This window comes from Drosophila willistoni (genome assembly GCF_018902025.1).
Source record: "Drosophila willistoni isolate 14030-0811.24 chromosome XR unlocalized genomic scaffold, UCI_dwil_1.1 Seg143, whole genome shotgun sequence".
NCBI classification, from domain to species: domain Eukaryota; kingdom Metazoa; phylum Arthropoda; class Insecta; order Diptera; family Drosophilidae; genus Drosophila; species Drosophila willistoni.
In genome coordinates, this window is record NW_025814056.1 from 472,411 (window position 1) to 498,133 (window position 25,723).

The 25,723-nt window shown below is 35.2% G+C and overlaps 2 protein-coding genes across 3 annotated transcripts; both read right to left on the reverse strand.

The window, feature by feature from the left end:
* Positions 1–5,640: 5,640 nt before the first annotated feature.
* On the reverse strand, positions 5,641–23,906 carry LOC6646340. Of its 2 annotated transcripts, none has more exons than XM_002068974.3 (4): positions 23,801–23,906; positions 20,130–20,364; positions 12,699–12,838; positions 5,641–5,931 (listed from the first exon to the last, which is right to left on the reverse strand). In XM_002068974.3, the coding sequence occupies exons 2-4, from the start codon at positions 20,311–20,313 to the stop codon at positions 5,677–5,679; spliced, it is 579 nt and encodes a 192-aa protein (XP_002069010.1). In that variant the 5' UTR covers positions 20,314–20,364; positions 23,801–23,906; the 3' UTR covers positions 5,641–5,676. The 2 variants fall into 2 exon arrangements, with proteins under 2 accessions (XP_002069010.1, XP_046867795.1); XM_047011839.1 differs by lacking the exon at positions 23,801–23,906 and adding an exon at positions 23,209–23,274.
* On the reverse strand, positions 18,894–19,588 carry LOC111519091 (uncharacterized protein CG13380-like). The gene is made up of 2 exons (XM_023178029.2): positions 19,207–19,588; positions 18,894–19,150 (listed from the first exon to the last, which is right to left on the reverse strand). Exons 1-2 carry the CDS (start codon positions 19,492–19,494, stop codon positions 19,013–19,015), a joined length of 426 nt encoding a protein of 141 aa, XP_023033797.1. The 5' UTR covers positions 19,495–19,588; the 3' UTR covers positions 18,894–19,012.
* Positions 23,907–25,723: the final 1,817 nt, after the last annotated feature.

Sequence of the window (25,723 nt, forward strand, 5' to 3'; positions counted from 1 at the left end):
AAATGAAGTAAGTAAGTCGTCTCGCCGACTAAGTTATACCATACACCAGTAAAGCAAATATTTCAAATTTTTTAAACAAATGCATTTTCACATGCTTTTTGATTTTTGATTTTGATTAAATTTGGTATTTTGCTAGATATTAGTATCAAATTTAAGTGTACCAAATTTGATTGCATAAGGCGAAAAACTACGGGAGACAATCGAGTTTTTTCAAACTACGGGGGCGGAAAGGGGCGTGGCAAAATCTGCACGCGGCAAAAATTTGAAATAAACTTGATCACTTTACATACTACACGAGTCTACATACCAAATTTGGTGGCTCTAGCTCTTATAGTCTCCGAGATCTAGGTGTTCATACGGACAGACGAACGGACGGACGGACAGACGGACGGACAGACGGACGGACAGACGGACGGACAGACGGACAAGGCTAGATCGACTCGGCTGTTGATTCTGATCAAGAATATATATACTTTATGGGGTCGGAAAAGCTTCCTTCTGCCTGTTACATACATTTTGGCGACTTTAATATACCATTTCACCCTATGGGTGTATGGTATAAATATGGTTTATATTTAACTTAAATCGGGAAATCTTTAGGGAAATTAGAGAAATTCGATAATTTATGTATGTACACATATGTCAAGTTGAATCAGGTCTAGGTTGAATTATGCAATGCAGCCAGCAGCAGACAGAAGTTAGTAGCTTTTCATAATTTTTTATCAACTAACCTTCCATGGACCCAAGAAGTCGTAATGTATGCCACACGATTTATGCACATTTTCAATGCTTAAACTTTGAGACTAAGGAAACGTGGAGAGGAGTATACGTATGTACATACAAAGGTAGGTAAGGCGAACAATTTTGGTTGACTTAAAAAATTAAATACGGCTCATGTTACATCATTCTGCACATGACATCTATATGTGTACATGTCTGTCTGTCTGTCTGCCCCTCTGTCTATTTGTCTCTCGGTCTGTCTATCCTCGTATGTCTGACTGTCTGTCTTTTGGTTTGTTCAGCTGCCATGATGCGGTTGGTTGGATTTTTTTCCCAATGTTCGTCTTTTTTTTCTCTCTGGTTGTTCTTGTTGTTGTTGTTGTTGCCTGGCATGCAGTCAGAAATGTCACATCACCTTACAACTCCCATTTCCCCTATTCCCATATACCCGAGTGGATGCTTTTGAGCGCAAAATATTATTTAATGCCCTCTGACAGTTGAGTGAAGCAATATCGTTTCACCTGCATAACAGATATATACATATATGTATGTATATAAATACCTTATATACATATATGTAGATAGTAGTGTGTGTATGAAACTCAGACGGATTGCCATTACAGGTGGTAGATAGATTACTTACTTACCATTATTTGCCCCTCTCTCCTTCTCTCTTTGCCTCCGGCTTACTCCCTTTCCATCATTTCTGCCATCATCATCTGAGCTAAAAGCGCTTAAATTGGTTGGGCATTTATGGTAGGAAAAAAACAACATTTTTTGGGCTATTTTTCCAGGCCTTGTTGTTGTTGACTTTATTTATACCAGTTTGTATACATATACATATGGCGTCCCGTAGAAAATCTTTAATTAAAGTGCAACAGTCGTCAAAAAAATAAACGTTAATATAACATATATTTTCAAACACTCTGAAAATTTTCAACGTAAGAATCTTTAAATGTTAACCTTTATTAATAACATTAAGGAATGTATGATTTATTTTTTAAAATATTTTTTCATTTCTAACTGTGATTTTCCATAACCCACCAAGTCTCATTACAATCCCAGACATTTCACTATGATTCAATATAATTTAGCTCTTCTTTTCACAAACTATGATGATCACAATTTACAGTGGCGGATCTAGGTCTAAAAAATGGACTAAACTGTCTAACGATTCGCTTTTTAAAATATAATACAAAATTTGGAATGTACTCTGGATCAAAAATAATCCTCGAATCAAGCATTGCTCATAGACAAGTTTTTAAAGTTACAAGACCCTCGAAACGTTATTTGGTTGAAAATAATGAATATTTTGTAGCCTATTGTCTACTTTGAGGGACAAAGTTCCAATTTAACATCAGAAACTTCAAAAAAGCACCATCTTGATTAACCACTATCCTTGGCTCTACACCATTCACCAAGACTCAACACGAATTATCTTACGTATTGCCCACGACTCTCCATAACTTCTTATGATTTAACACAACTCACTAGGGATCATTACCTTGTTTCCCGCTACCAACTACATATTACTTTATGCAATGTGTTGAAAATGTATAAAACAACGTGTTCACGTTAAAAAATGTATTACTTAGGAAGGAATATGAAAAGTGAAATACGATGAATAGAGCATAATATAGTCGCTAACACATTTGACAGGTATCTGTTTTTTAATTTTATTTTTATCGTTTTTGTAGCAATTAAGAATCATTTTTTGTCTGGTTATTTATTTTTGCTGCGTTTTATGAATTCATTTCTCAACTGCTTACACTTGTTTTTTTTTTTTTTGTTTTCTGTGTATGCAAATTTCGATTAACTGAAAACTGAGTTCTCTACGGGAAACCAACAATTATTTATTTATTTATTTTTGTGTGTGAATATGCAACTGAATCAGCTTTTAGTTTTATTATTTTTTGTTGCTTAACAATAACCAATGGGTTTGGGAATTGCAAAAAGGAAGCATTAAACAAATACAATGAAGTTTCTATTGGTGAAGTAAAATTTCGCATGATCATTTTAATACCCTACAATATTCTCTATATAAATGAAACATACAGTATATTAATAAAAAGAACAAAAAGTCACGTTTGCCGCATTAAGGTGTTAATTTATTGGAAAAACAAAACATTTATTCTTTCATTTATTTATTTAAATAAAATTAATTTCGACTCTAAGCCTTTTGTGCAATAAACTATAAACAGAGCAAATAACAACACTTGCAAGTTAACGAGCTATAAAAATAACACTCAATAGTCAGATAATTGACAAATTTATATATTAAATTATATATAAACCATTGAATCAGGGGTCGTAAATGTATATGTATGTATATTTTTTTTAATATGAATGAGCAAATTAAATCAATTGGTAAATAATATAACAATTAATGAAATACATACACGTATAAAAATTATTTCAATTGCAACAAATGTGTATCTCTTAATTTAATTTTCAATTAAGCTTCGCCCTACATTCAAATAAAATTGCAGGTTGCACAATATGCGATGCGAAAAGAAACAAATAAGTATTTTGCGCTCAACAACTTGCTTAAAAAGCGCAAAACAAAAACAGAACATGCAATATATTTAAACAATTTGATCAATTAAAAGCAATTTCAAGAAAATAAAAAACGAAAAAATCAACAAACACATGAAGTAGAAGAAAAACCCAAACCAAAATAATAAAGCAACTTTGACCTTTATGAACTTTGTATGCCCTATATATCTAATTGGTAATATTAAACAAAAAAAATAACAAACAAATAACTTTTTATTGTTAGCCGTGCAAAAAAATATGAAATATAATTTATTTATATAAAAACTAAATTATATAGTTGTCTGATTTGTGAACCTTATATAAGATGATTGATTGTTTTAAATCAAAACGTAGTGCTTTATAGGTATGTAGTCAAAGAGGAGTTCTTTTCATTTCTGACCAAATGAATATACACTTATTTGCATGAATATAAAAAACACTAAATAAAAATTCAATTTTCTGATGCTAAGTCTTGAGCGTCGACTAGTCTATACGCTTTATTTCTTAGCCAACAAATTCTGATCACTTTAATTTATCTGAGCTTTGGAGAAATTGAAAAAACTATCCCTATTAATCCATTTGTATATTAAACTTAATTGCAACCTTAGTTAAATTTAAATGATCTACCAACAAATAATACTTCGATTTCGATTGACATTGTTTACGAATATAATGTTGATTTTTTTATGCACACTTTTATACGCAAAGTGTAACCTCTCGACATATTTTTTGGCTCGGCTTTATATTCTCACTTTGCCATTGCCTGCACACAAATTGCCCACCAATGGACCAATGGACAGCTTTTTCCTCCACTTGTACTTTACTTGCCCTGCATATCGTCTCGCCCAGGTTTTTTTCGTTTTCGATTTTGTGTTTTGCTCGTGCAGATTGAATGAAATTTCACGCTGAAAATCACATTGTTTACCAGCGAAACAATTGCACGACTATGGGCAAAAGGCACAAATGGTAAAAATCAAAAGATAACCTGCGAGTGCACAAGGCGAAAAGCAGTAAACAAAAAAATATATATAGAGAGAGAGAGAGAGAGGAGGAAGAAAACTGCCCATTCGAGCTGGATTGGTTTGGTTTGACTTCGTTTGGTTGTTGTCGCATGTTGCATGTTGATTCCCCTGCCCATTCTCCAACTATCCATTCTGTCCGTTCTTTGGTTCGCCTTTGCCACGCGCTTTTGGCGCTGATTGCAGGCAGTCATAAAAATCGCAAAACGCAAAATTCGTTTGCCATTAAAACATAACCGAATAAATAAATATCCTTTTGCAGCTAAAAATTCTATTTAACGGATTTTTTCCCTATTGTTGTAACCTAAGTCATAAATATATATATACGGATGTAAGTGTGTTGGAACGCACAAGAGTCTAAGGAACTCACGCATAAGTAACTCTGGGACACCCAAGCACCCAAGAACACACAAATAACTGAAAAAAAACCTGATATACGAGTTAATAGCTTAAGAGAAGCAATCGAAAAAGGAGCACAAGTATTATACCCAGCACTCTGCAGCGTTTTCCATAAGCTTCCCTCAAAGTAAAAATTGCACAGACCGACATGAGGCTCCTAAACAATTCGGATACGCTGATATAGGTTTCGCCCTTCACGTCTAGATTTTCTAAAATCAGGGAATCTTGGGTTGTAAAATATACACCCAAAAGTATGCTACATAGAGTCAAAGTATTTTGTTTTTACATTTTAAACATTCAAAAATGTCGTGTGTGAATAAATTTGGCCTTGTTGCAAAAATTATTTTGATGCAAGAGATTTCAAAAATTCTTTAAAGTTAAAAAAAAACTATTCTTTGAATCCCTATAGCACACTTTTTTGGGCAAATTTCACACATTTCAGAACCCTATCCAAATATTAAGTAATATAACCAAGAAGTAAGTGACAAAGTACAGTGTCGTGATCAGCACATGGTCAATTACTGTAGAACGTGTATCCAAGCTATTCATGACCTCGAATATGTCAGTCTGTGTTATTGGACTAACTACGTAACTAACGAACTCTAGTAGCATGCAAATTACTTTGAGTCATATTTACTTACCGATCAATTGATCTTGCGACTCATTTACCAATTCATCTTGAACCAATTAATAAAGTAAAAATTCTACACTTGTGATTAAAAATGGTAGAGTACATAAGCAGCTGGATATACTCGGTTAGCCAAAGAGAAAACAAAAAAACCCCCTTAACTCATATTGGTTGGCACTTGGCAGCTTCCGTGTCCGCACTGTACGGACATTTAATGGTCTCATTGCGGAGCATACCGGTGCACACCAGGCAACCCCGTTGGCCAATCAACCGGATTGGCATTGGTTTGTGGCCAGTCCACAAATTTATGATTTCCTTTTCAATTGTTTTTAAATGCATTTTTATTTATACACTCGGTCGCTCTCTGTCTTTCTCTCAGAATGGACAGCACACAGTAACGATTTGTGCCATGTCATAGCACTGACCCTCCGCTGTGCACATCTGTTGACGAGTATTGTATCCGTTGGCGTTGGCATTGCCATTTCCGTTTCCGGTGGATCGAGATCGAGACATGCTGCTGCTGCGGCTTCTCCACCAACTGCTGTGATAAACATCTGTGACACTCAGACCATAGCTGTCCATTAGCCAGTTCTGCAAGTCGATTGGAAAACCGTCATACACTTCTATGTGCTGCAATAAAAATTGTCAAGATTATTAAATTAGTAACTTGGTAAGAAGTTGCTAAAGGGTTAGTATGCGATAGAGAGAGAGAGAGAGATGTGCAAAAGAATCTGATGAGAGTTCTGGTTCTACCATTGCCAAGGAAACTGCACGATTTTTTCCTTTTACCGTTTTTTTTTTCATTTTTCTACTCTCTTTGTTGTACGGAAATTAATTTCCGGTGCAACGCTGCGTATGAGCTATGCGATATTTACCAGCAATTACAAGTGCAAAATGAAATTAATAAAACGAGAAAGAACGTTGAACAGAGCAAAGAGGCGTGTGAGGAAGAGAACGAGTAAGCGGAGAGGTGAGGTAAAAAAAGTAATACTGAAAAGGTAGCAGAAAACAAGCAGCGATAAAAATGTGCAAGTTTGTCAACTAATTAAAAAGGGAAGCTGGTTTAAAGCAAAAACGGGGTCCAACTCCTAAGAACAGGGACATGGCAAGAAAAGGGGCAAACAGGAAGAAAGACAGAGAGAGAGAGAGAGAAAGAGGTGGCAAAAAGAACATTGGCAACTTAATTGAAAGCTGCAGTAAACAGCGTCAAAGCAGTTAAGCAATGTTATTACATATATATATATATATATATATATATATATATAGGTAGAAGTAGATGTATATAAGTATATACTTAATGTGTACATAAAACTATAGCAAGAGGGTTGATTGATAGATTAGACAGAGTTTTTAACTGGACATAGGGTATAGTATTTTTGTTAATTCAAGTTAACTAAAAATTTAAATGAAATTTTTTTTTTTGGTTTTTAGACTCAACTTTTTACCACAATGTTTCGCATTAACTCTGTTGAATCCTTTGCATTTTGCTTAGGCCTACGAAATTTAACTGTTTTTGGCTTACAAAGTTATCCACCATGAGTGGGAAGGAGTTCTCTTTTACCCCATTTTCAATCATTTGTTTAACTTAATCTTTATTAAGTTTTTATAGTTAAAGTAGTGAATTCATACAGAGCCTAATAATCTATTAGATTTATTGAATGGAATTATTCGAAATTGTTTTTTTTTGGCTTTCTAAAACAAGTCCACCAATCTTAACAATCCCTTTGATTGTTTTCAATTGCGAATCAAATTTCTAACACTCTTCAATGAGCCCCCACCATAAAGTATAGTGAAAATTGCAACTGCCCCATACTCCCTGAACAAATATAGCCACCTAGTGCGACGTCCATCCACAGAGAGTGTTGAGTATATTGCATTTCCCTGTGTTTGTGTCGTCAGAGCAAACGGGTAAATGTTGGGTTTCGTTTGCCTATGCAAAGAGCTGCCGTCTCTACTCCTAGATAGGGGGTAGATGGAGGGTACTAACACAACAATGAACTATAAATTTACTAGTCAAATTTAAACGGGCTTATTAAATATGCTCACGAAAATTGAATTTCACACGATATACACACGAATAGAGAGGAAGAACTAAATAGAAAAAGAGTGAGAGCGAGAGAGAGAGAGAGACTCTTCCATACATTGATCAAAAATAAACATAAACAAATCTCATCCTAATTTCTGGTCTTCATTCTCATACCTATCCTCTGGTTGAATCCCTGCCACTCTGACCAGTGACGAGGCTAATTAAATTTGCCAATTAGACAGACAAACACACTTGAGACCAGACAGAGATGAGGAGTCGAGTTTAGTCGAGTCGAGTCGAGTCGAGTCAACGGATGCAAAGTGCCTTCCCCGTCCACCCTTTGCTCCTCTTACAAAGTGCAATGGATCATTTTCGGCGAATCGAGCATTAAAGTTAATTAAAAATACATAAAATATACTTATCGCCATACTCCCCTCCCCATCCCTACCCTAGCCTACATTCCCCCCTCTAATGTGACAATGGGGTGTGACTTAATTACAAGAACAAAACATATAAACACACATACACACATACACGAGCCGAAAGAAAAGAAAAAGCGAAACTGTCACAGCATTTTCAACGCTGAAAAATGTTGCTGATGTAAAATGAAAAATGTTTGATAATTATGCCAACGGTTTTTCTCTCCCACTCTTTTTCTTTACCAACATCAACAGAGAAAAATTTAAAATAACATAATTATTTCTGACAAAAAAAAAAAAAACCTACTCTCGCTCTTTCACTCTCTTTATGGTTGTCTCCTCTGCTCAGGGATGGTTTCAGTAGAGATGGAAAAGGATCAAGAGCATTCGAATATATTCGATTTCTGATTTTTACATACATTAAAGTGTGTTGCAGTCAAACGATTTAACGAAATTTACTAATTGTAAGAATCAAATGGAAACGCAATATACATATTAACTATTTATAGTAAAACTTATAATTTACAGTCGAAACTTTTTTTTTTTACTTTGCATTACGCCACCTTTTTTAATATTTTTGTTTCCTTCTATTTCCTATTTTATTTATCCTTTTTGTAATGAACTCACATTATTGAAAATTCTGACTAAAATGTGAAAATTCCTATCACTTGACAATTACCCGCGATTTCGAGAGAACCGCTCCTGAAAAATGTATATGATATGGCAAAGAGGAAGCAATAAAAAGTAGCGTAGTGATAAATATGCTTCAAGCAGCTGACTTTCGTCCTTCTCTTTGGCACCACCAACATCTTCTTTTTCGCTTCTTCTGGTTTGGCCTCGTAAACGTAATAACTCAGAGAAACAGTAAGCAAAATTTGAACAACCGACAAAAAAAACCGGAAGACCCTTGAAAAATTCTTTGTTGCTCTGTTTTTAAAGCACACGCATAAATAAAAGGCAAATTATTGAACCTACATAAAGTTGCCAAATCAGCAAGACGATGGCACAAATGGGAGATGGTGGATAAGGGGATAGCAACAGCCGGGACGGACGGCATGATTGAAGGCAAGGGCAAGCGGTGCTCATCATGGCCCAGAGCTTTGCCAAACAAAACACTTTTCAATTAAGCAACTTGTCAGACAACGGCCACTGTGAAGGGGCGCAACGTCACGCCCATCGAAAGACCCAAAGGCAAAAGGTTTAACAGACAGCTCTGCACACACACACACACATATTTAGATCTACACACAGACACACACATTGAATATATATATATATATATATATATATAATGCCAAAGGGAAGAAGCCAAAGGGAATATGCCAAACAAATAGAGGCGAAAGTAAGAATATAATTTATTTTTAAATAGACTAAAATGATACCCTTTACATTAGACCATACTGTAGATATGTATATCAGACCCATTATCAGCGGCCGAATATCTAAAAGCTTTGTTTTCCTTCTAAGATCTATGTATTAATCAGCATGTCTATGACATATTGCAATTTCTTTTCCTGGAAAAGGAAACACGAAATAAAAAAAAAACTTATTTTTTTAGTTTGTTTGGTTTTTTTTTAGGTAACAAAATCATTTAGAGGCGATAACTCAAATGCCTTTGGGGCACAAAGGGTATCAAAAAATGTAAAACGTACGAAAAATTCCTGGCATACTTTTCGGCGCAAGCATATTTACGTTGCATGTATTTGCTGCTAACGAGCTGAAGAATTATGACTCCATTAGGCGAAAGCGAAGGCGAAGGCGACGTTAAAGCATGGGCAATGGCATCAGTATTGGCAGTGGCAGTGGCAATGGCAGCGGCAGCAGCAGCAGCAGCGGATGGACACAAAAGACCTACGAAAAAGTTAGGCCTGAGTACATACATACATACATGTATATAGTTAGACTCAAAGTTGCCTGCTCCATGGAGCCAATGGCTAAGGAAGTGACGCCATTTTGTGCAGATTACGCTTTGATGAACTTGTCGAGTGGGAAACGAAGAAAATGAAGATGAAGCTGGGCTAAAGCTGCGCTGGTCTGGCTTATAGTATATGTGTGAAACGAAAATGATGGCAAAGAAGTAGCAGCAACAGCAGCAGCAGGAACAGCAGAAGAAGACGAAAACGAAGACGTAATGACAACGTCAACAAGATGCCAACAGATTGAATTTACAGAACAAACAGTTTTCATTTGCAGTTGAATTAAGCAAAGTAATCCCTAGTGTACATTTTTCTTGCTTTTGGGCTTCTTGTTCATACCATTCCATTTCATCTCATGCCACACACTGTCATACACTGAGAATGGCCACATTAAAGCCAACCAAACAGTGTCTACTGCAACATCTGAAGATCTCTTTCTATCTCTTCCTCTCTCTCTCCCTCTCTCAGTCTCTGGCTCAAGAATTTTCTCTTCAAAGTGGAAACCAAGTTGGCGTGAAAATTGCCTAAATCGACAACAGCCAACTTGGCCAACAGTTTTTCAAATTAAAAGTAAATAGCTTAATATCTCAATTGCCATATAGGACATCTCTGTTCCCGTTAAAGACCATTGAGGGAACACAACTGCGTTTTCCTTATCAATATGAAATATTTAAAAACGCACCGAAAACAAAACAGAAACTTCATATAAAACCCACCAACAAACCAAAGCCTCATCCAGGGAGAGAGACACACACAACATTGTCTTGGCTCTATGTGTTCACACTGTTTTCTGTCCTTGTTGTCTGTTCGCTGCTGCTTGTTGCTTTTGTTGTGCCCGAATGTTACTTTGCATAAAATTTGCATTTCTTTTTCGTTTCGTTTTGTCGACAATCTAAAAATTTAAAGCAGATGTCTCTGGGCCACAGCGATTGCAAAATGCAATCGACTCTCCCTTTAGTCCCCAATCCCTGAAGGCAATTGCAAAATATTCAAATTTTTTCTCTCTGTGTCTCTCTCTCTCTCTCTCTCTCGCTCTATCTCTTGGTTTCTTGCCTGATAAAAAAGAAAAAGCAGAGGCAAATCCATATATGAGAAAGACGTCCTTCCTCGGCCGCTTGGCTCTTCTATTTATGCCAGCGATAATTAGAAACTTTCCATGCAGGCCATATACTAGATGCATGCTGCTGCTATCTCCCTTTGCCTTCATAACCCTCTTATGACACAATCAAAGGCACTAAGCACCTAAAAGCAGGCTAGGTTTCATCATCAAATTGCTTTTGCTTTCATCAAAGTGTTAGTGCAGCATGTGTGCATACACTTGCGTGTATGTATGCGTGTGCTTGTGTCTGTTATTCGATGATGTGATTATGGTCCAATACAATGAATTTTCAATCAATCTGATTATGGCCATATTGGTCCAAAAAAGTGCAAAATGATAGCAGAAATATGAAAATTGTTTCACCATACACTGATGGAAACTGTTTTAAGCACTTTACGAAAATTAAGTAAAAATAAGAGCAAGTTTAATTTTGAATGCTTCTAGTTGAATATGAAGCCATGCGATGTTTGGAAAAGTTATCTATAATATCTATGTTTTCTTTTCTTGTTTTTTAGACCTTCAAATTAAATTTACTGTACAAAACGAAGAATTTTTCTGATCTATAAAATAGAATCCTATTTACCGCCTTTTTAATAACTTTTCAAACTCAACTTGAGATCGACTTCGCATACTTTTCGAAATGATTTTATATTTTATGAAGCTATTTGATGTTTTCAAAAGGTATCTTTAATATCTTTCTTTAGTATCTATGTTTCTTTTGGACCATCAAATTAAATGTATTATTATTCGAAAATTTTTATATTGATGAATTTTCAAATGAAGCATTGTGACGTCTTGAAAACTTATCATTAATACCTTTCTATTTATGTCCTTTCTTTTACTTTAAGACTATAGAATTAAATTTTACATAACGGAGGATTTTTTAGATATATAAAAGGGAATCCTATCTATTCACTTCAATCCCCCCAAATCAAGCCCAATTTTGCATACGCTTTAAACTGATGTAGAATTTTGAATAAAAAGATATCTTTAAAGTCTATCTATGTCTTTTTCTGTTCCTTTAGACTATAAATCCTATCTAACCCCTTTTTAAAAACATTTAAAATAAAAATCGATGTCGATTTTGCATACTTTTCGAACCGATATTGAATTTCTTAATATCTAGGTTTACTTTTTGTTTTTATTGTCCAACTGATTCCTTAGGCCACTGTATCACCTTTTCTGACATCGATTATCAATATTGTGTTTGCCAGGACAAACAATGTAAACTATTTCATTTTAAATATTTGTTCGAATAGTCGTTAATTTTAAAATCAATTTTCAAATTTCAACACGAGTCTAAACAAAAAATTTCAAAGGATTTTGGCTTTGATGAGCATATTTCTATATTTTGAACGAGAAAGTCAGCTAAAAGTAGCCCTTTAGTTTATCTTTTAACAAATCAACACAAATCATTCTGAAAATGGAAGCTTAGCAAGGATTGAAAATGCTACCAGCAGACTTTCCACAAAACACTTTAAATGTATTAGAATTTGCACACTGTTTTATGCTCTTCATGAAATTCATTTCGTTTTGGCAAGGGGAGACTGTGGAAACAAAACTAATTCCTTTCATTCAGCTTTAGTCTGATTGTTTTCAACCATTTGTGTCGACTGTTGACTACTGATGGCATGCCCCTTGGCTGTAAATGAAATCCTGTGGCAGCGGAGCGTGCCCACCAAATGGTCACGTGCTCATACTCCAATCTTCCCTCTCCACTTTTTGACTTTATCCCAAAAACCCGAAGTGGCTCTTTCACTCTGACAGATATCCGGACTAAAGTTAAAAATGCCAAAAGTTAAGCAACAACAGCAACCTGAAAAAAATGTGCTTGTGATTTATGTTCGACTGGCCTTTATCTGCTCTATATATGTATGTACGTAGGTATTTGTATATTCCCTTTCGATATGGATGAAGCAAGAATCTCTCTCTTTTACCTGAAATTCATTTGCCATTGCGGCCAACCAATTGGAGTTTAGCTCCTCCATCAGCTCATCCTCGTGTATCGTCTCCAGATCCAAAAAGTTGCCAGAATTTATGGCCAGGGCTAATTGGTAGAGCAAAAAATTGCCGCGTTCTGGAAACAAAAAAAAAAAAAATGAAAAAAGGAAAACAAAACTTGGCTTTTAAGTGTCTGCTTCAAGCAAGAAATTCAATTTAACAAACTAAGAAGAACGAGGAAAAAAGAAAAATGGGAAAATGAAGACAAAACAAAAAAAAAAAAAGTGAAGGAAACGCACACTCTAAACTCCAAGTCCAGTTCCTGTTGCTACTCCTGCTCCTGCTCTGTTTCTTGGATCTTGTTGTTTTCTGTTTCTATGCTAGGTCTGGGTCTGAGGCCCAAGAAAGTACTTGAGTAGCCCAAAGTCACTTCACCGCATGTTTTGTTCTCAGATTGCGCGCGTTAAGCATTTTCTTAGACTTTAACTAGCTACTTAATGTCAGTTAAGTGCATTTCCCATAAAAAATTCAACAAGATAAGCAGAGAAAGAGAGACAGAGAGAGAGAGCTAAAACAAACTCAGTATTGAACATACTCAAGGTATGCAAGGTGCATCTCAAACTAAATGTCAGAATGGAGAATAAAAAGTTGTAAGTCCTGTCAAATATCTCCTTCACTTACATTAAAGAACGGTCGCGTTCTTTGGTCGAGGAGTAAGTAAGAAAATGTCAAGTTCCTAGGGCAATCATTTAGGTATTTGGCTACAGCACCTGAAATAATTTACAATTCCTTTTCTTTTGAGCTCTAGCACATGTCATTGGCAATTGGAACATGGTCCTATGGTCACCATGGACCATTGACGCGAAGTTTTCTAATCGTGGTATGCACAGAATTCATAAGTCGCAAAAAAACATAAGCAAATCAAATCTCTTATTAAGGGGGGTTTCTACCTTGTGTTATAAAAAAAAAAGATTTTTTTTTTGCATTTTCGGATAGATATATGTTTCGGGTTTTTCTCAAAACTACATTTTTGGAGCTCATGGAAGTCCTACAGAGCGCAAAAATTAACCAATCGCTATGCAATTTTTTACACATGTTCTTTAGGATATTGTTCATCGCTGGTAGAAGCATTGGCGAAAAATATTTAAAATTGATTATTTAAAAAATGAATTATTAACGAAAAAAGGCAAAAAATAAATTTTTTTCTAAAAAAGCTAACTTTTTAATTTTTCATCCTTTTTTCCCAATTCTACTACCAGCGGAAAAGTGTCTAGATTAAGAAAAAAATTCATTTTTGGATTCAGACTTCATTTGCGAACGGTAGGACTTCCATAAGTACGGTATAAGTATAAGTAATGGGTCTGCCATTGGAAAATCCCCCACTCACGGAACGCCGAAAAAAATTGTTAACATAGAATAAAGTTTTCCCAACAAGTGTGTTAAATTTCATTCCTTCATCTATTATACTTTTCTCAAAAAAAAATTCTTACTAAATAGCAGGCGCCTATTCGGCCCAACAAGGTAGAAACCCCCCTTAAGAAATAATATTTGACATATTCATCTCATAATTTGTATATATTTTGTTACAAAAGCAAATTTATCAATTAAATGGATTGGAATGAACTATAATTCTCATGGAATTTGTTTGCCTCCTCTAAAGCAAAGCTTCTTGTATTCAATTTCCAGTTCCAACGATAGTTCCATCTCTCACATGATGAGATGTCGCTTGTCTATATACATACATACATACATATATACAGCTTTAGGTATGTTGGTAACTATATGAAGTTTCCTTTCAGGTGACTGTGTGATTGCGATTGGCAAATGTTCACATGAATCTTTGATAAGCGTATCAAATTGCAGTCATTAGGCAAGTTGCCGTTGCCATTGCCGTTGCTGTTGCCATTGCCATTGCCATTGCAATCGATGGACAAAGACAAACAAAAGCAAGTAACTAAATGGCATTATTTTGATGGCAGCTGGCAATCAATTGAACATTTAAGAATGATACAAATGAACACAGAAAACGAAAGAGAGAGGGAAAGTAAGATGGTGAGATAAAAACAAAGATCTATATACACGGAAATGAACTAAAGAAAAAGAAATTGTGTTTTCCCCCATCAACACAAAAAAATGGGATAAATTGTTGATTGAAAAACAAAAATAAGTACTCTGTAGATGCAGGTAGAAAGAAAACGGCAATTATTTGAAAAAGGGTTTTCCTCTTTTCCAACTAAAATGGGCAAACTAAATAAGTGTTTCTTATTTCCTACACTTAAATGGTTTCTAAATATTCGTTTTCAATGAAAACTTGTCCATTTAGGTACAAAAAATAGTGTGTAATTCTTTTCTATTGATTTACATATTTATATATTTTACTATAAAGAAGCTCCAAAATCTGTTATCTTAATCTCTCATCTTAATCTCTTACCCTCTACCACAGGAATATTTCCTCAATTATAAATCGCAGAAAGTACTTTTATTTTTAAATTTTTAATAGAAATTTCCTACTAAAATTAGCAAGAAAAGTATTTTTAGCTGCTATTTTTTTTTAATCGTTTTTTTAAATGAAGAAATAAAATACATACACCTACGCCAATATTTTTTGTTTTAAGAAGGGAGATTCCGATTTCTACAAATTTACTTGGAATTCAAAAACAGGAACAGGCCCTATAGTTTGTTTATTTACCAGCTTATAAACAAATAAATGGTATATAAAAATAGCATATTAACCAGCTATTTACCAAGATTTTCAACTGTTAAGAAAATCCTGTTTTAAATTAAAAAATAGAATATAAATTCGCTCAAATTTGAACTTACAAAAAATTTAACTCTTTAAGAAGGTTAATCCATTAACTATAACAATAATATAAACAAAAAGGAAACAAACATTAAACTCACACTTAAAATATTTGACGAAATTTTTACGTGATTTACCAGAGATTATTTTTATTGATTTTTTTTTAGAGCCATTTGTAGGATTATCCCTGTATTTAAAGTTTAAAATTTGAGACCCAAAAATAGAAGGATGAAGCAATTTCGATTGCGCTATCAGGCTAACAACGCTTACAGATTTTAAACTATTTTGTATTGCTTTAACCGTAGCTGGGGCAACAAAGATATACATATTTAAATTTAAGCAAAATGAAAAAGGAACACAACTGCAGAAAAATGTGAAATTTAATTTCACTTTTTCAACTAATTTCAAGTGTGGTAGTTCTCGTTCCAATTCAAAGTGTGTGTGTGGGTGTGTGCGTTTGAATCGCTTTGAAATAAGTTGCGCTTAGACGAGTGCCGAGAGTGTGTGCCTGCGAGTGGTGCAGCTGTGCCACATAGTGTGTGTCTGTGTGTGTTTATACACACACACGCACCACAGAAAGTACATATAGAAACAAACAAACAAACTGGCTAAATAAGTTTTTCTCTTCTCTCTCGACTGCTGCTGCCACGTCAAAAGCACGCACATTACGCATACGCCGCATTGACGTTAATCATACGCCATGTTTAACGCACCGCAAAAACTTTTCACAGCTTCACTCTCGGTAATAAATCACATTTTTAAGTTGAAAGATAAAACAAAAAAAAAACCAGCGAAAAACAAAAAAAAAAACACAAAAATAAAAAAAGTGCAAACGAGAAAGCCAAAATAAATGCGACAACTGACCCAAAATGTCAGGCGAAAAAAAAAGAAATCAACGGAAGGAAAAGCAAAAGCGAAAGTTGTTGCTGCTGCTGTTGTTGTTTTGCTTTATGTATGCCAAGTTGAAATTGCAGTGAGAGGAAAATATTTGCCCAGCATTCACGTGACCACTAGAAATTTGCATTTTAATGGCTGGCCTGGCATTTCCACTGAAAGATGGCGGACGAGGACGAGGAAGAGCAGCGTTGATGCTATGAGTAGGCGTGGCAAAACAAAATGTGTTAAGTGTTAAGTCGTTGCTGCTATTATTGTTGTTGTTGTTGTTGTTGTTGTAGTTGCTGCTGCTGCTGCTGCTGTTGCTGTTGTCGTCGCTTAATGATGCCAAGAATAAACTTAGCTCACACTCTGAACCAGACATAAGAAATTGTGTGTTTGCAAGTGTGCAAATGTGTGTGCGTGTGTGTGTTGAAAACAAAAACAACAACAGCGCGTGACAAATGACACCAGTGACATCAAAATGCTGCTGCTGTTGCAACGGAAACTAGCAGCACAGCAAGTAGACAGGCAGGCAGCAGCAAACAGAGGGCACCAACAACAAGAGGGCATAAGGCAACAGGAAGAACATGAAGCTCTAGGGCGAATGAACGCTTGGCTCTCCCTCTCTGTTGCACTCTTTGTCTCTGTGTCTCTGTGTCTGACTCTTTCATTTTACTTGTCAGCAGCAAGCGGATACAGCAATTGTCAACTGGAACTGAAGCAACACCAAACCAGCGACAGCAGCAACGGAAAATAAAACTAGAAGAAGAACGACTAAGCCATAATAGTGTCACACAACACAGCAAACACACTTAACGCATAGCAACGAATGATAAGAGCAGCTCACTGCACAGTGTTAACTAACTAAAATAGTTAACAAATCATACTAACTAGGCACACTACATATTTAGTAATAGGTACAATGATTCACCTTGGTACACACTTGCCACTTATTTTATTTTTAACCCCTCACTTATCTGGCGCCCTCTTGAGATTTTATCAACTAAATTCAACAATACTTTTATACAGTTAATTTATATATTTTTAGTTTTTAACATACAAAGTTTTCTTTGAGCTGATTCAGGCATTTACATAAATTAAGACGAATTCTACTTTGTCCCCAAAAATATGGCATCTTGAAAAGATCACGAGGACCAAATTCATTTCCATGAATAAAAAAATATAAAATATAAATGTAAATATATCAAGTATTTTCGTTTCTAAGGATATCAATAAAAAACACGAAAAATCAGCGACAAGATATGAATTTTGTTTCTGATGATAACAACTATTTTTGTCACATAATAAATAATATATTGAAAATTGTCTAAAAATGCGCCTATATATAAGTTGAGATAATAAACGTATTAGATTTAAATTAACCAAACATGCAACCAAGTCAAACAAAATATTAACAAAAAGGTATAAAGGCCAGAAATGCGTTTCACATTTTTGATTATTTTTGGAATTTTTAGATTTGAAATTCTCTAAGAAAATATTTAAGTAGGTACATATGAGTAAGAGATTCGCTTCCGTGCTTTTACCTCATCTAGCTTCGCTACTTGCTTTCGAATGACTGTGCCTATTACGTTTTCTGTTCTGTTCTGTTCAGTTCTGATGCTTCTATTCCTCCTGCTCTTGTGATCCTGCTATCAACTCCAATTCCAGTTTCTAGCTCCCACTAGGACCCTTAGTGCATGAAACACGCGAATGGTACTTGAGTTATTTTTGGGGGTAAGTGCAAAACTAGCTCAACTAAATATAGCAACGAAACGAACGAAATACCAATTACGCTTTGGTACATAGAACGTTGACACACACACGCACATGCACACACACAGGCGAAATTTCTCACCCTGTGTGTGCTCGTCCTATCACTGCACTGTGGGGTGTACAGCCCTTTTATGACCACATTTGTCAATTTTAAGAGGGTATAAAATCGAAATATTTTGATGCGGATTTATGGACATAACATTAAAGCACATTGTTGCACACTATTTTGAAATTTTTCCAACACTGGTGAGAAACACTTCCTAGTCCGAAAAATCTACAGTAGTTAAATTTTGAACTTAAACTTTTACAAACTTTGAGCATGATTATGTGAAATATTATCAAATAACTCCTAAAAATAATTTTAGCCAGATAACTGCTTTGCTTCCTATACAATCGGATACCTATGTATACATGAATATATATTATTAATCATTCGCGCCAGGACTATATTTACCTAAGAGGTTGCTCTTATTGAGTTCTGAATCCCCAGAACTAAGATTATAGCGAACAATTTATTAGCCATCGATATTGCTAATTTTTTACAATGTTAATGAGAAAATTACATGCTAAGCTTACACGAAATCATTTCGCAACCAACAAATAATTTGGTTATCTATTTGATATATTCATCTTTTAAGTTAAGTCTTTCAAGTCTTTTAAGCAAAAGAAGTGTACATAAATCAAGTAAAAATTAAATTGTTAGAAAAAACATTTCTAGTGAAGGATAATATTTATATTCTTCTGCATCTTCTCATGGCCGTTACATATACAATTTCTTTTCACACCATTTTACATACATCACAGAATAAGATAACTGAATTTGGGTGTAGCACAGACAGGTATTACATTTCAAGGGGGATTCTACAAGCCTTCATCTCCGCCGGGTAGTTCAGCATTTTCAAATTTACAGATTTCCTTCGAAGTAAATTTGGCAATTTGAATCATGCTGTTTGGGGCCGCGCAATATGGGCAACGCTGAAAGTCCATTAAATATATTTCCTAAAACGGAAAACATTTCAAATTTACTGTAAATGTTTTCGCCTTATCCTACCTACAGATTTGTGACGTGGACAAATTTCAGCCAAACGTCCATGGAAATATTGATGACATCGGTCGCATACATAGCCGTGCTTTGGACGATGACAAATGCACTCAGGCCTGTTGGCATTTGGATGGACTATCTGTTTATTATTGCCATCTGCTTCGGCTTCCACAGAATTGGTTTCATCATTGGGGTCCACATATATATAAGAATTCAGGTGAAATTGCGGGCGCTTGCGTACAGCACTCTTGGGGCGTTTAGGCTGGTAACCAGTACCAGAGCAGTGGGGGCATCTGTTCATGGCCGATTTACTTAATTTTTCGTAGAAATTTGCTTAGCTGACGAATTACACAGAAATTCCAGAATTGCTTTTTCGCAGTTAATGATTGTTCTGACAATTACCCAAATGGTTGCCTCGACGAGAACAGAAAAAAATATGTACATGTTTATATGTATATATGTAGATGAAACTTAAAAGGTCAGTCTTGTACCATATTGTTCGTAGATCTGTGATGTTAAAATTCGGTAAGTCTAAGCGACTCTCAAACAATTTTAAAGAATGTTATAAAAACAAGGCAAATATATGATATAATGGCACAAAAAAAAAACGAGGGGGAGCATAAGGGCTTAGAGTTTATTGGATGCGGAATCATAGGTTAATAGTCGACAGACTTTCTTTAAATTGCATCAGAACTTATAGGTTCTATTTGACGCTAATCAATGGAAAATTTGAAAGCTGGCGAAAGACCACTTAAACAATTGAAAAAATTAAAAAGCAATAGTAAAAATTATTGCTAAATAGAGAATTTTATAATTAAATGCTCATGAAAAGGTCTGTACATCCCACAGTGCACTGCGTATGGGTGATAAACAAAGTTAATTGCAGCAACCAGAGAGCAGAGTGGGCACGGGAAAAGGTGCTATTAATGCGCTTACCTGCTGCGGGCACAGCGGCCAGTATATGTTGTGCTGGTGTCAGTTCAAGTGTATCCCAACTGCCACCAGCTACGCCCCATCCAGCTGCTGCTGCTCCTCCACCTGGTCCAACCAGCCATCCTTTATCATTCCAAGCAGCTGTTAATGAAGCAAACACTGAGACCAAAACAAAAAAAGGCTTCATTCTATCGCTTTCTCCTTTCCCTTTGTTGTTTTTGGCACCACCTTTGTTTCTCTTAAAAAAAACCAGAAAAATAGAAACAGAGAATTGTTTTAAATTCCACTAACGGCAAATTCTTAATACAATGAAGAGCTATTACTATTGTGTGCTCTTCAGAAGAGGGCGGCCCCAAAGGGCACAAACAGCACAAAGACGGCCAATACCTGCTGCAACTGTCTAGTGCTTAAACAAACTGTGCAAGAGAGGCGGAGACCTTTTGCTCCTTTGACGTTTTTTTTCCTTTCTTTGGTACTCCATCATGGTCAGGAAGTCGAGGTGTCTTGCAAGAACGAAATTAAATTGACATTGATAGTCTTTAAAGTCGTTAAATGTGAATGAATACACCGACCGTGTGACACCCCTGAGGAGGTTGCAAGTAGTCTGTCGGAAGTTGTCAGTAGCAGAACTCGTGAGTTGTCGACCAAATTAAGTAGCAAATGTAAGCATAGGATTAAACAAAAGTCGCTAAATTAATAAATACTCATTAAATATCTAACATTATACCTAAAACTATTCAAAAATCATTCCTCCCAATGCATCATGGATCGGAAAAATGTTCTTCTCAAAAATATTCTGGATGATTTTTTTATTTCTTACAACTCTTATTGGATTTAAGCTATTTAAGATTTAAGCTGTTTACATAAGCAAGGAATTCAAAGGAATTACTAATGGAAGAAGTTGGATGGGAGATATATTTTTTAAATTTTAATCCAATTTTACCAGGGCTTACCTATTTTTTTTAACGTACTATGGTTAAAATATAATCTTCGCTGTTAATATTCTTTATATGCATTTTTTCACTTACAAGGCACGCGAAAATTTTTTGAATTTTGACGCCTCGAAAACTGTTTTTCTTTTTAATGTCTCAAACATGAAATCAACGAGAAATCTTATTATTTTCGAAATAAAAGAATCAAAACTACCATATAATATTAGAAGTTTGTACCAAAATGGCTGTATACTAGTGATATAGATAGACAGAGAGAGAGAGAGAGAGAGATAGCGAGAGCGAAAGGAAGTAAAGAAATTCAACTTTCTCATTCTTGGCTTTAACCCCATTCGCTTGACAGGCAGCATAGATTGCCTGCCATTCTTGTTGTTGAGCTTATTAACGCTTCACTTGGCCAATTTCCACAACCACTCCCACTTCCATTTACTCCACTTCACTCCAATCTATTCACCCACAACTTTGCCTACCAATTTGATTTCTCTCGTTGGCTATGGCAGACAGCTGCACACAATGAAGAGCAAAAAAAAACTATATACATATATATATACTATATTTATATATATGTGTATATATAGAAAAGATAGGTATATATCCTTTAGGTTGCCTTTCTTTGTCAGTTGCCCGTTGCCATTGTTAGCCGCCATCAATTGAGCAATTTGAATGGCAGCATCGTCTAGCTGCTACTTAAAGATTTATGAGGTGAAAGAAGAATCAGACTCTCTTCAAGTGATTTAATTGAATGAAATCAACAATTAAGTAGCTTAAAGGAGAATAAAAAGAAATATGGCTAATTTAATGCATAAATCGAGCAATTTAATTTTAAAAAAAGACAAAAAAGTGCTTAAAATGCGAATGGAAGTGGTGGTAGTAGGAGTATTAGTCTAAACCCAAGTGCTTTCCTCGACAACAAATAGAAGAGAAAAACAAGTGCTTCAGACTTCAGAGAAAGCATTAAGAAAACAAATTCTCCACCATCCTTTCACACGATAGCAACTCAATAGTCTATGTGAATGTCTCGCCGTTGGCTCCTTCGCTACGTCTACTCCTCCTGCTCATGCTCCTGGCATGCCAAACAACAGACGCTAACGTGCCATAGTCACGACACAATACTTAGTAAGTGGGTGTACTTTGGGTTGAAGTTGGACATTGCCCCTGACAAGAAAACAATCCAATTTCCAATTGCATAAGCCAATTCATATTGATATGGCCAATTTGTAATTTCAATTACAATAATCAACTTTTGCCTATAAGTATGCTATGGAATTTTTTTCTCCTCCGAAGTCCAGTAAGTGAAAATCGATGTATGTTAGTACTTAACTAAACAATTACTTATCGTTTCGACCCAACTACAAATCCCATGCCACGTCTTATAAGTGGTCTTGGAATAATGTCTATGAAATATAGTGGTCTCCATCCGGATGTACAGATAAATACATACTTTTGTTTCAAAGGCAAATTTGGGAGGGTGACAAAGAGAGAAATCACCCCCAGAAGTATGCAATAGATAATAAAAATGTGCACAATAAAGAAATTTCGCAGTGTGCTTTAGCTATAAACTGGTCCATAAACTGTTTTAAAACTAACTCAATAAGTGGTTATTCTAGGTGTAATAAATTGGTCTTCTATACCGAATTTATAGCCGTAAAATAGGAGGTAAAATATCGTTCATGGGTGGGGAGAACGATGATTTTACAAGTGGACTCAAAAAGCTCTTGAATGCTTGAAGATTTGTAAATCAAATGCCCGCTTACTATTAAAACACCTAAAACATACATTGCACTCTTAGCAAACCTATGGAATCTTCATAAATGATTGTTGAAACAATCGAAAATTTCTCTCTAAAATTTTTCGAAAATTTGCATAAATCTTTTTACATTCTTATTATTGGTAGATTTATTTTTTTTTGTGCCTTTTTCAAAAAAAAAGAAGGAGAAACGGACGTGAGTGCTCTGTCTCTTAATTTGTTTCGCTTACCTTTTATTTTCTTCTCTCTTTTTGTGGGTATTGCAACATAAAATTTAATTTCACACCTGACTATCTCTTTATTACGAGTTCATCACGCACACAGACACACACATACACACAAAGAGGATATTGTATATACATATATAGAATGTAGGTATTTGTACCGTTAAATGTGGCGTCAACTGCCGTTACTTTTAATTGTTACTGCCAAAAATGCTAACGCTCGACTGAACAACATATAAAAAAAAAAACAAAAAGCAACCAAAACAAATATACTAAAAATACAAACAAAATAACATTAAAACTGACAAAATAAAAATCTGACTTTGATTTATCACTCGAAGTTTCTATACCCTAAAATAAATCTTAAAAAATATATGCAAATATATTCGTGATGATTATTATTTTATAACTTTAACTATAACTTAAATAATTAGTAAGTTTAAATAAAGTTGACAAAAAATAAAATCCACGTATAATTAATAATTGTTTATGACAAAAATTTAATTTTCAATGTTCACAAATTTCAGGAAAAAAAAACAAATCAGTTGACACAAGAAAGCATTTCACAATATATTTTCGAGTTTTAAGAAGAAAAAATTTTTATTTTCATAAGAAGAAAGCGCAGGAAAGCATTTTTCCTATAATAACATAGACAACAACAATAAGCGTCAGCAAGGACAAGGCAAGTTGTATTTCAGTTTGCAAAAAGGACTCAAATTTGTATTAATTAAAGGAAAATTATTATAAACTAACACTTGGAATTAGAAGAGACACTAATATGTTTCATTGTTTGGATCCCCGAAACCAATACACCTTTTATTTTGAAGAGTATCAGGCAGAGGAAACCCAAAAACAAACCGAATCCAAAAACTGAACTTTGATTGAAATTTAAGAAATCAATGCGAATTATTATTGGCACACAATCACAAGGCAATTGCCGTTTAATGTCAAGTAAATGGTTAGGAATGGCCCAAAAGAATGATATCGAGAATGATAACAAGCGAAAACAAGGCCTGATAATGTCTGATACACAGACGAAGACAACAGAGAGGGGTCGAATGGCTGGTGGTGGCGAAGGGAGGGTGTATCAGTAGGTAGAACTTATGACCATGGAAAGGAATGATAAGGTAGTTGAAAATTAATATGCGTTAAATGTGAACTGTGTTCCACTAATTAAATGCCTGGCTTGTTTCTTTTACTACCAGAGAGAGAGAGTGAGAGAGAGAGAGAGAGAGAGTAAGCGAGAGAGGGGGAGTAAGAGAGGTGCTAAAAATGAGTGGAGGGCTTTTTTGATAATTGGGCAGAAGCAGAGTAGAGCACAAACAGCAGCAGTTCAAGATGGTGGCAAATGAAGGTCAGGGGTAACAATTTTGTCTTTCTGCTCCATTTTCAAGTGTTTAATTTAAAATTAAATTAGAATTTATATGAAAATTTCGTAGAAAATGCAATACAATATTTAATATTTATCGATGGATACACATTTATACACACATTGTACACACATTTGTCAGTATGCTTGCAAGTATTTTATCATAATCAACTAATGGAAGGCTAACTAAATGGCAGTCAGCTATTGGGTCAAGCACACAAAACTTTTGCCAACAATTTGCCATGAGCGTAGAGATTCATGGAAACCTATATACATATCTCAATGAAGCTAAACTTTAATGGAATAAAAAATAAATTATATTCATATTCAAGACCTTAAGCAAGTGTATGGCGCCTTTAAGGTCCCCCATTTTGTTGGTCTATGCTGACCATGGTGAACGACCACTAATTCATTTCAATAATTGAGCACATTTCAAAGGGGGACTTACTTTGGTCTTCTTCTTTTTTCCTATTAGATTTGACATTCATTTGACAGTTTGATGAATGAATTATGCACACATAAAGCAGCCAAAAACGTACAAATATTTATGAAAGGCTATTAAGAACAATGCCAGTAGGGCAGTCAGAGAGAGACAGAGAGAGAGAGAGAGAGAGAGGGAGAGGGAGAGAGAGAGAGAGAGAGAGGGAGAGGGAGAGAGAATGAACCAAAAAGACAAAGTGTAAGACTAAGAGGGAGAGGTAGAAAGCAATTCCCCTTGAAGTGGACAAGGAAACATGCAAAAGTGGCCATGCTAGCAGCTCTGGAAATGACTCTGACAGCCATTTTACTTTTACCTACGAACCTTGTTCATATTGTTGTTTCTGTTGGTTGGTGTGTCCTTATTTTTGTTGGCTTCTGCTTCTTTTTCTCTCCTTAAATGTTGGCCCCGAGGCCGCCAATTTGCTTCCAATTCGCAATTCAAGGCAAGAAAAATGAAGGAACCAAAGCCAAAACCAAACGAAACGAAACCATACGAAAATTTCTGCCAGAGATTCGTATCGGGGAAAACAATTTTAAATGGCGGACAGAATGCCGGAAACCAGACACAAAATGTTAACGGAAAAGGAAACAGGCGTACGTACAAGGACATAAAGACACTCATACAGACAGACAAGCAGACAGCGAGATAGACACACTGCTATGTGTCTGTGTATATGACGAAGATTTCAATTTAAATGGTACAAAATTATTTGTACAATAATATTATTACACATGGGCTATTTGTTTTTGAATGCTTTCTCCTTTTTTCTATATTTATCTTATAATGAACGTTTTTAAATACTTATTTTGGTTATTTGGGTAAAAGT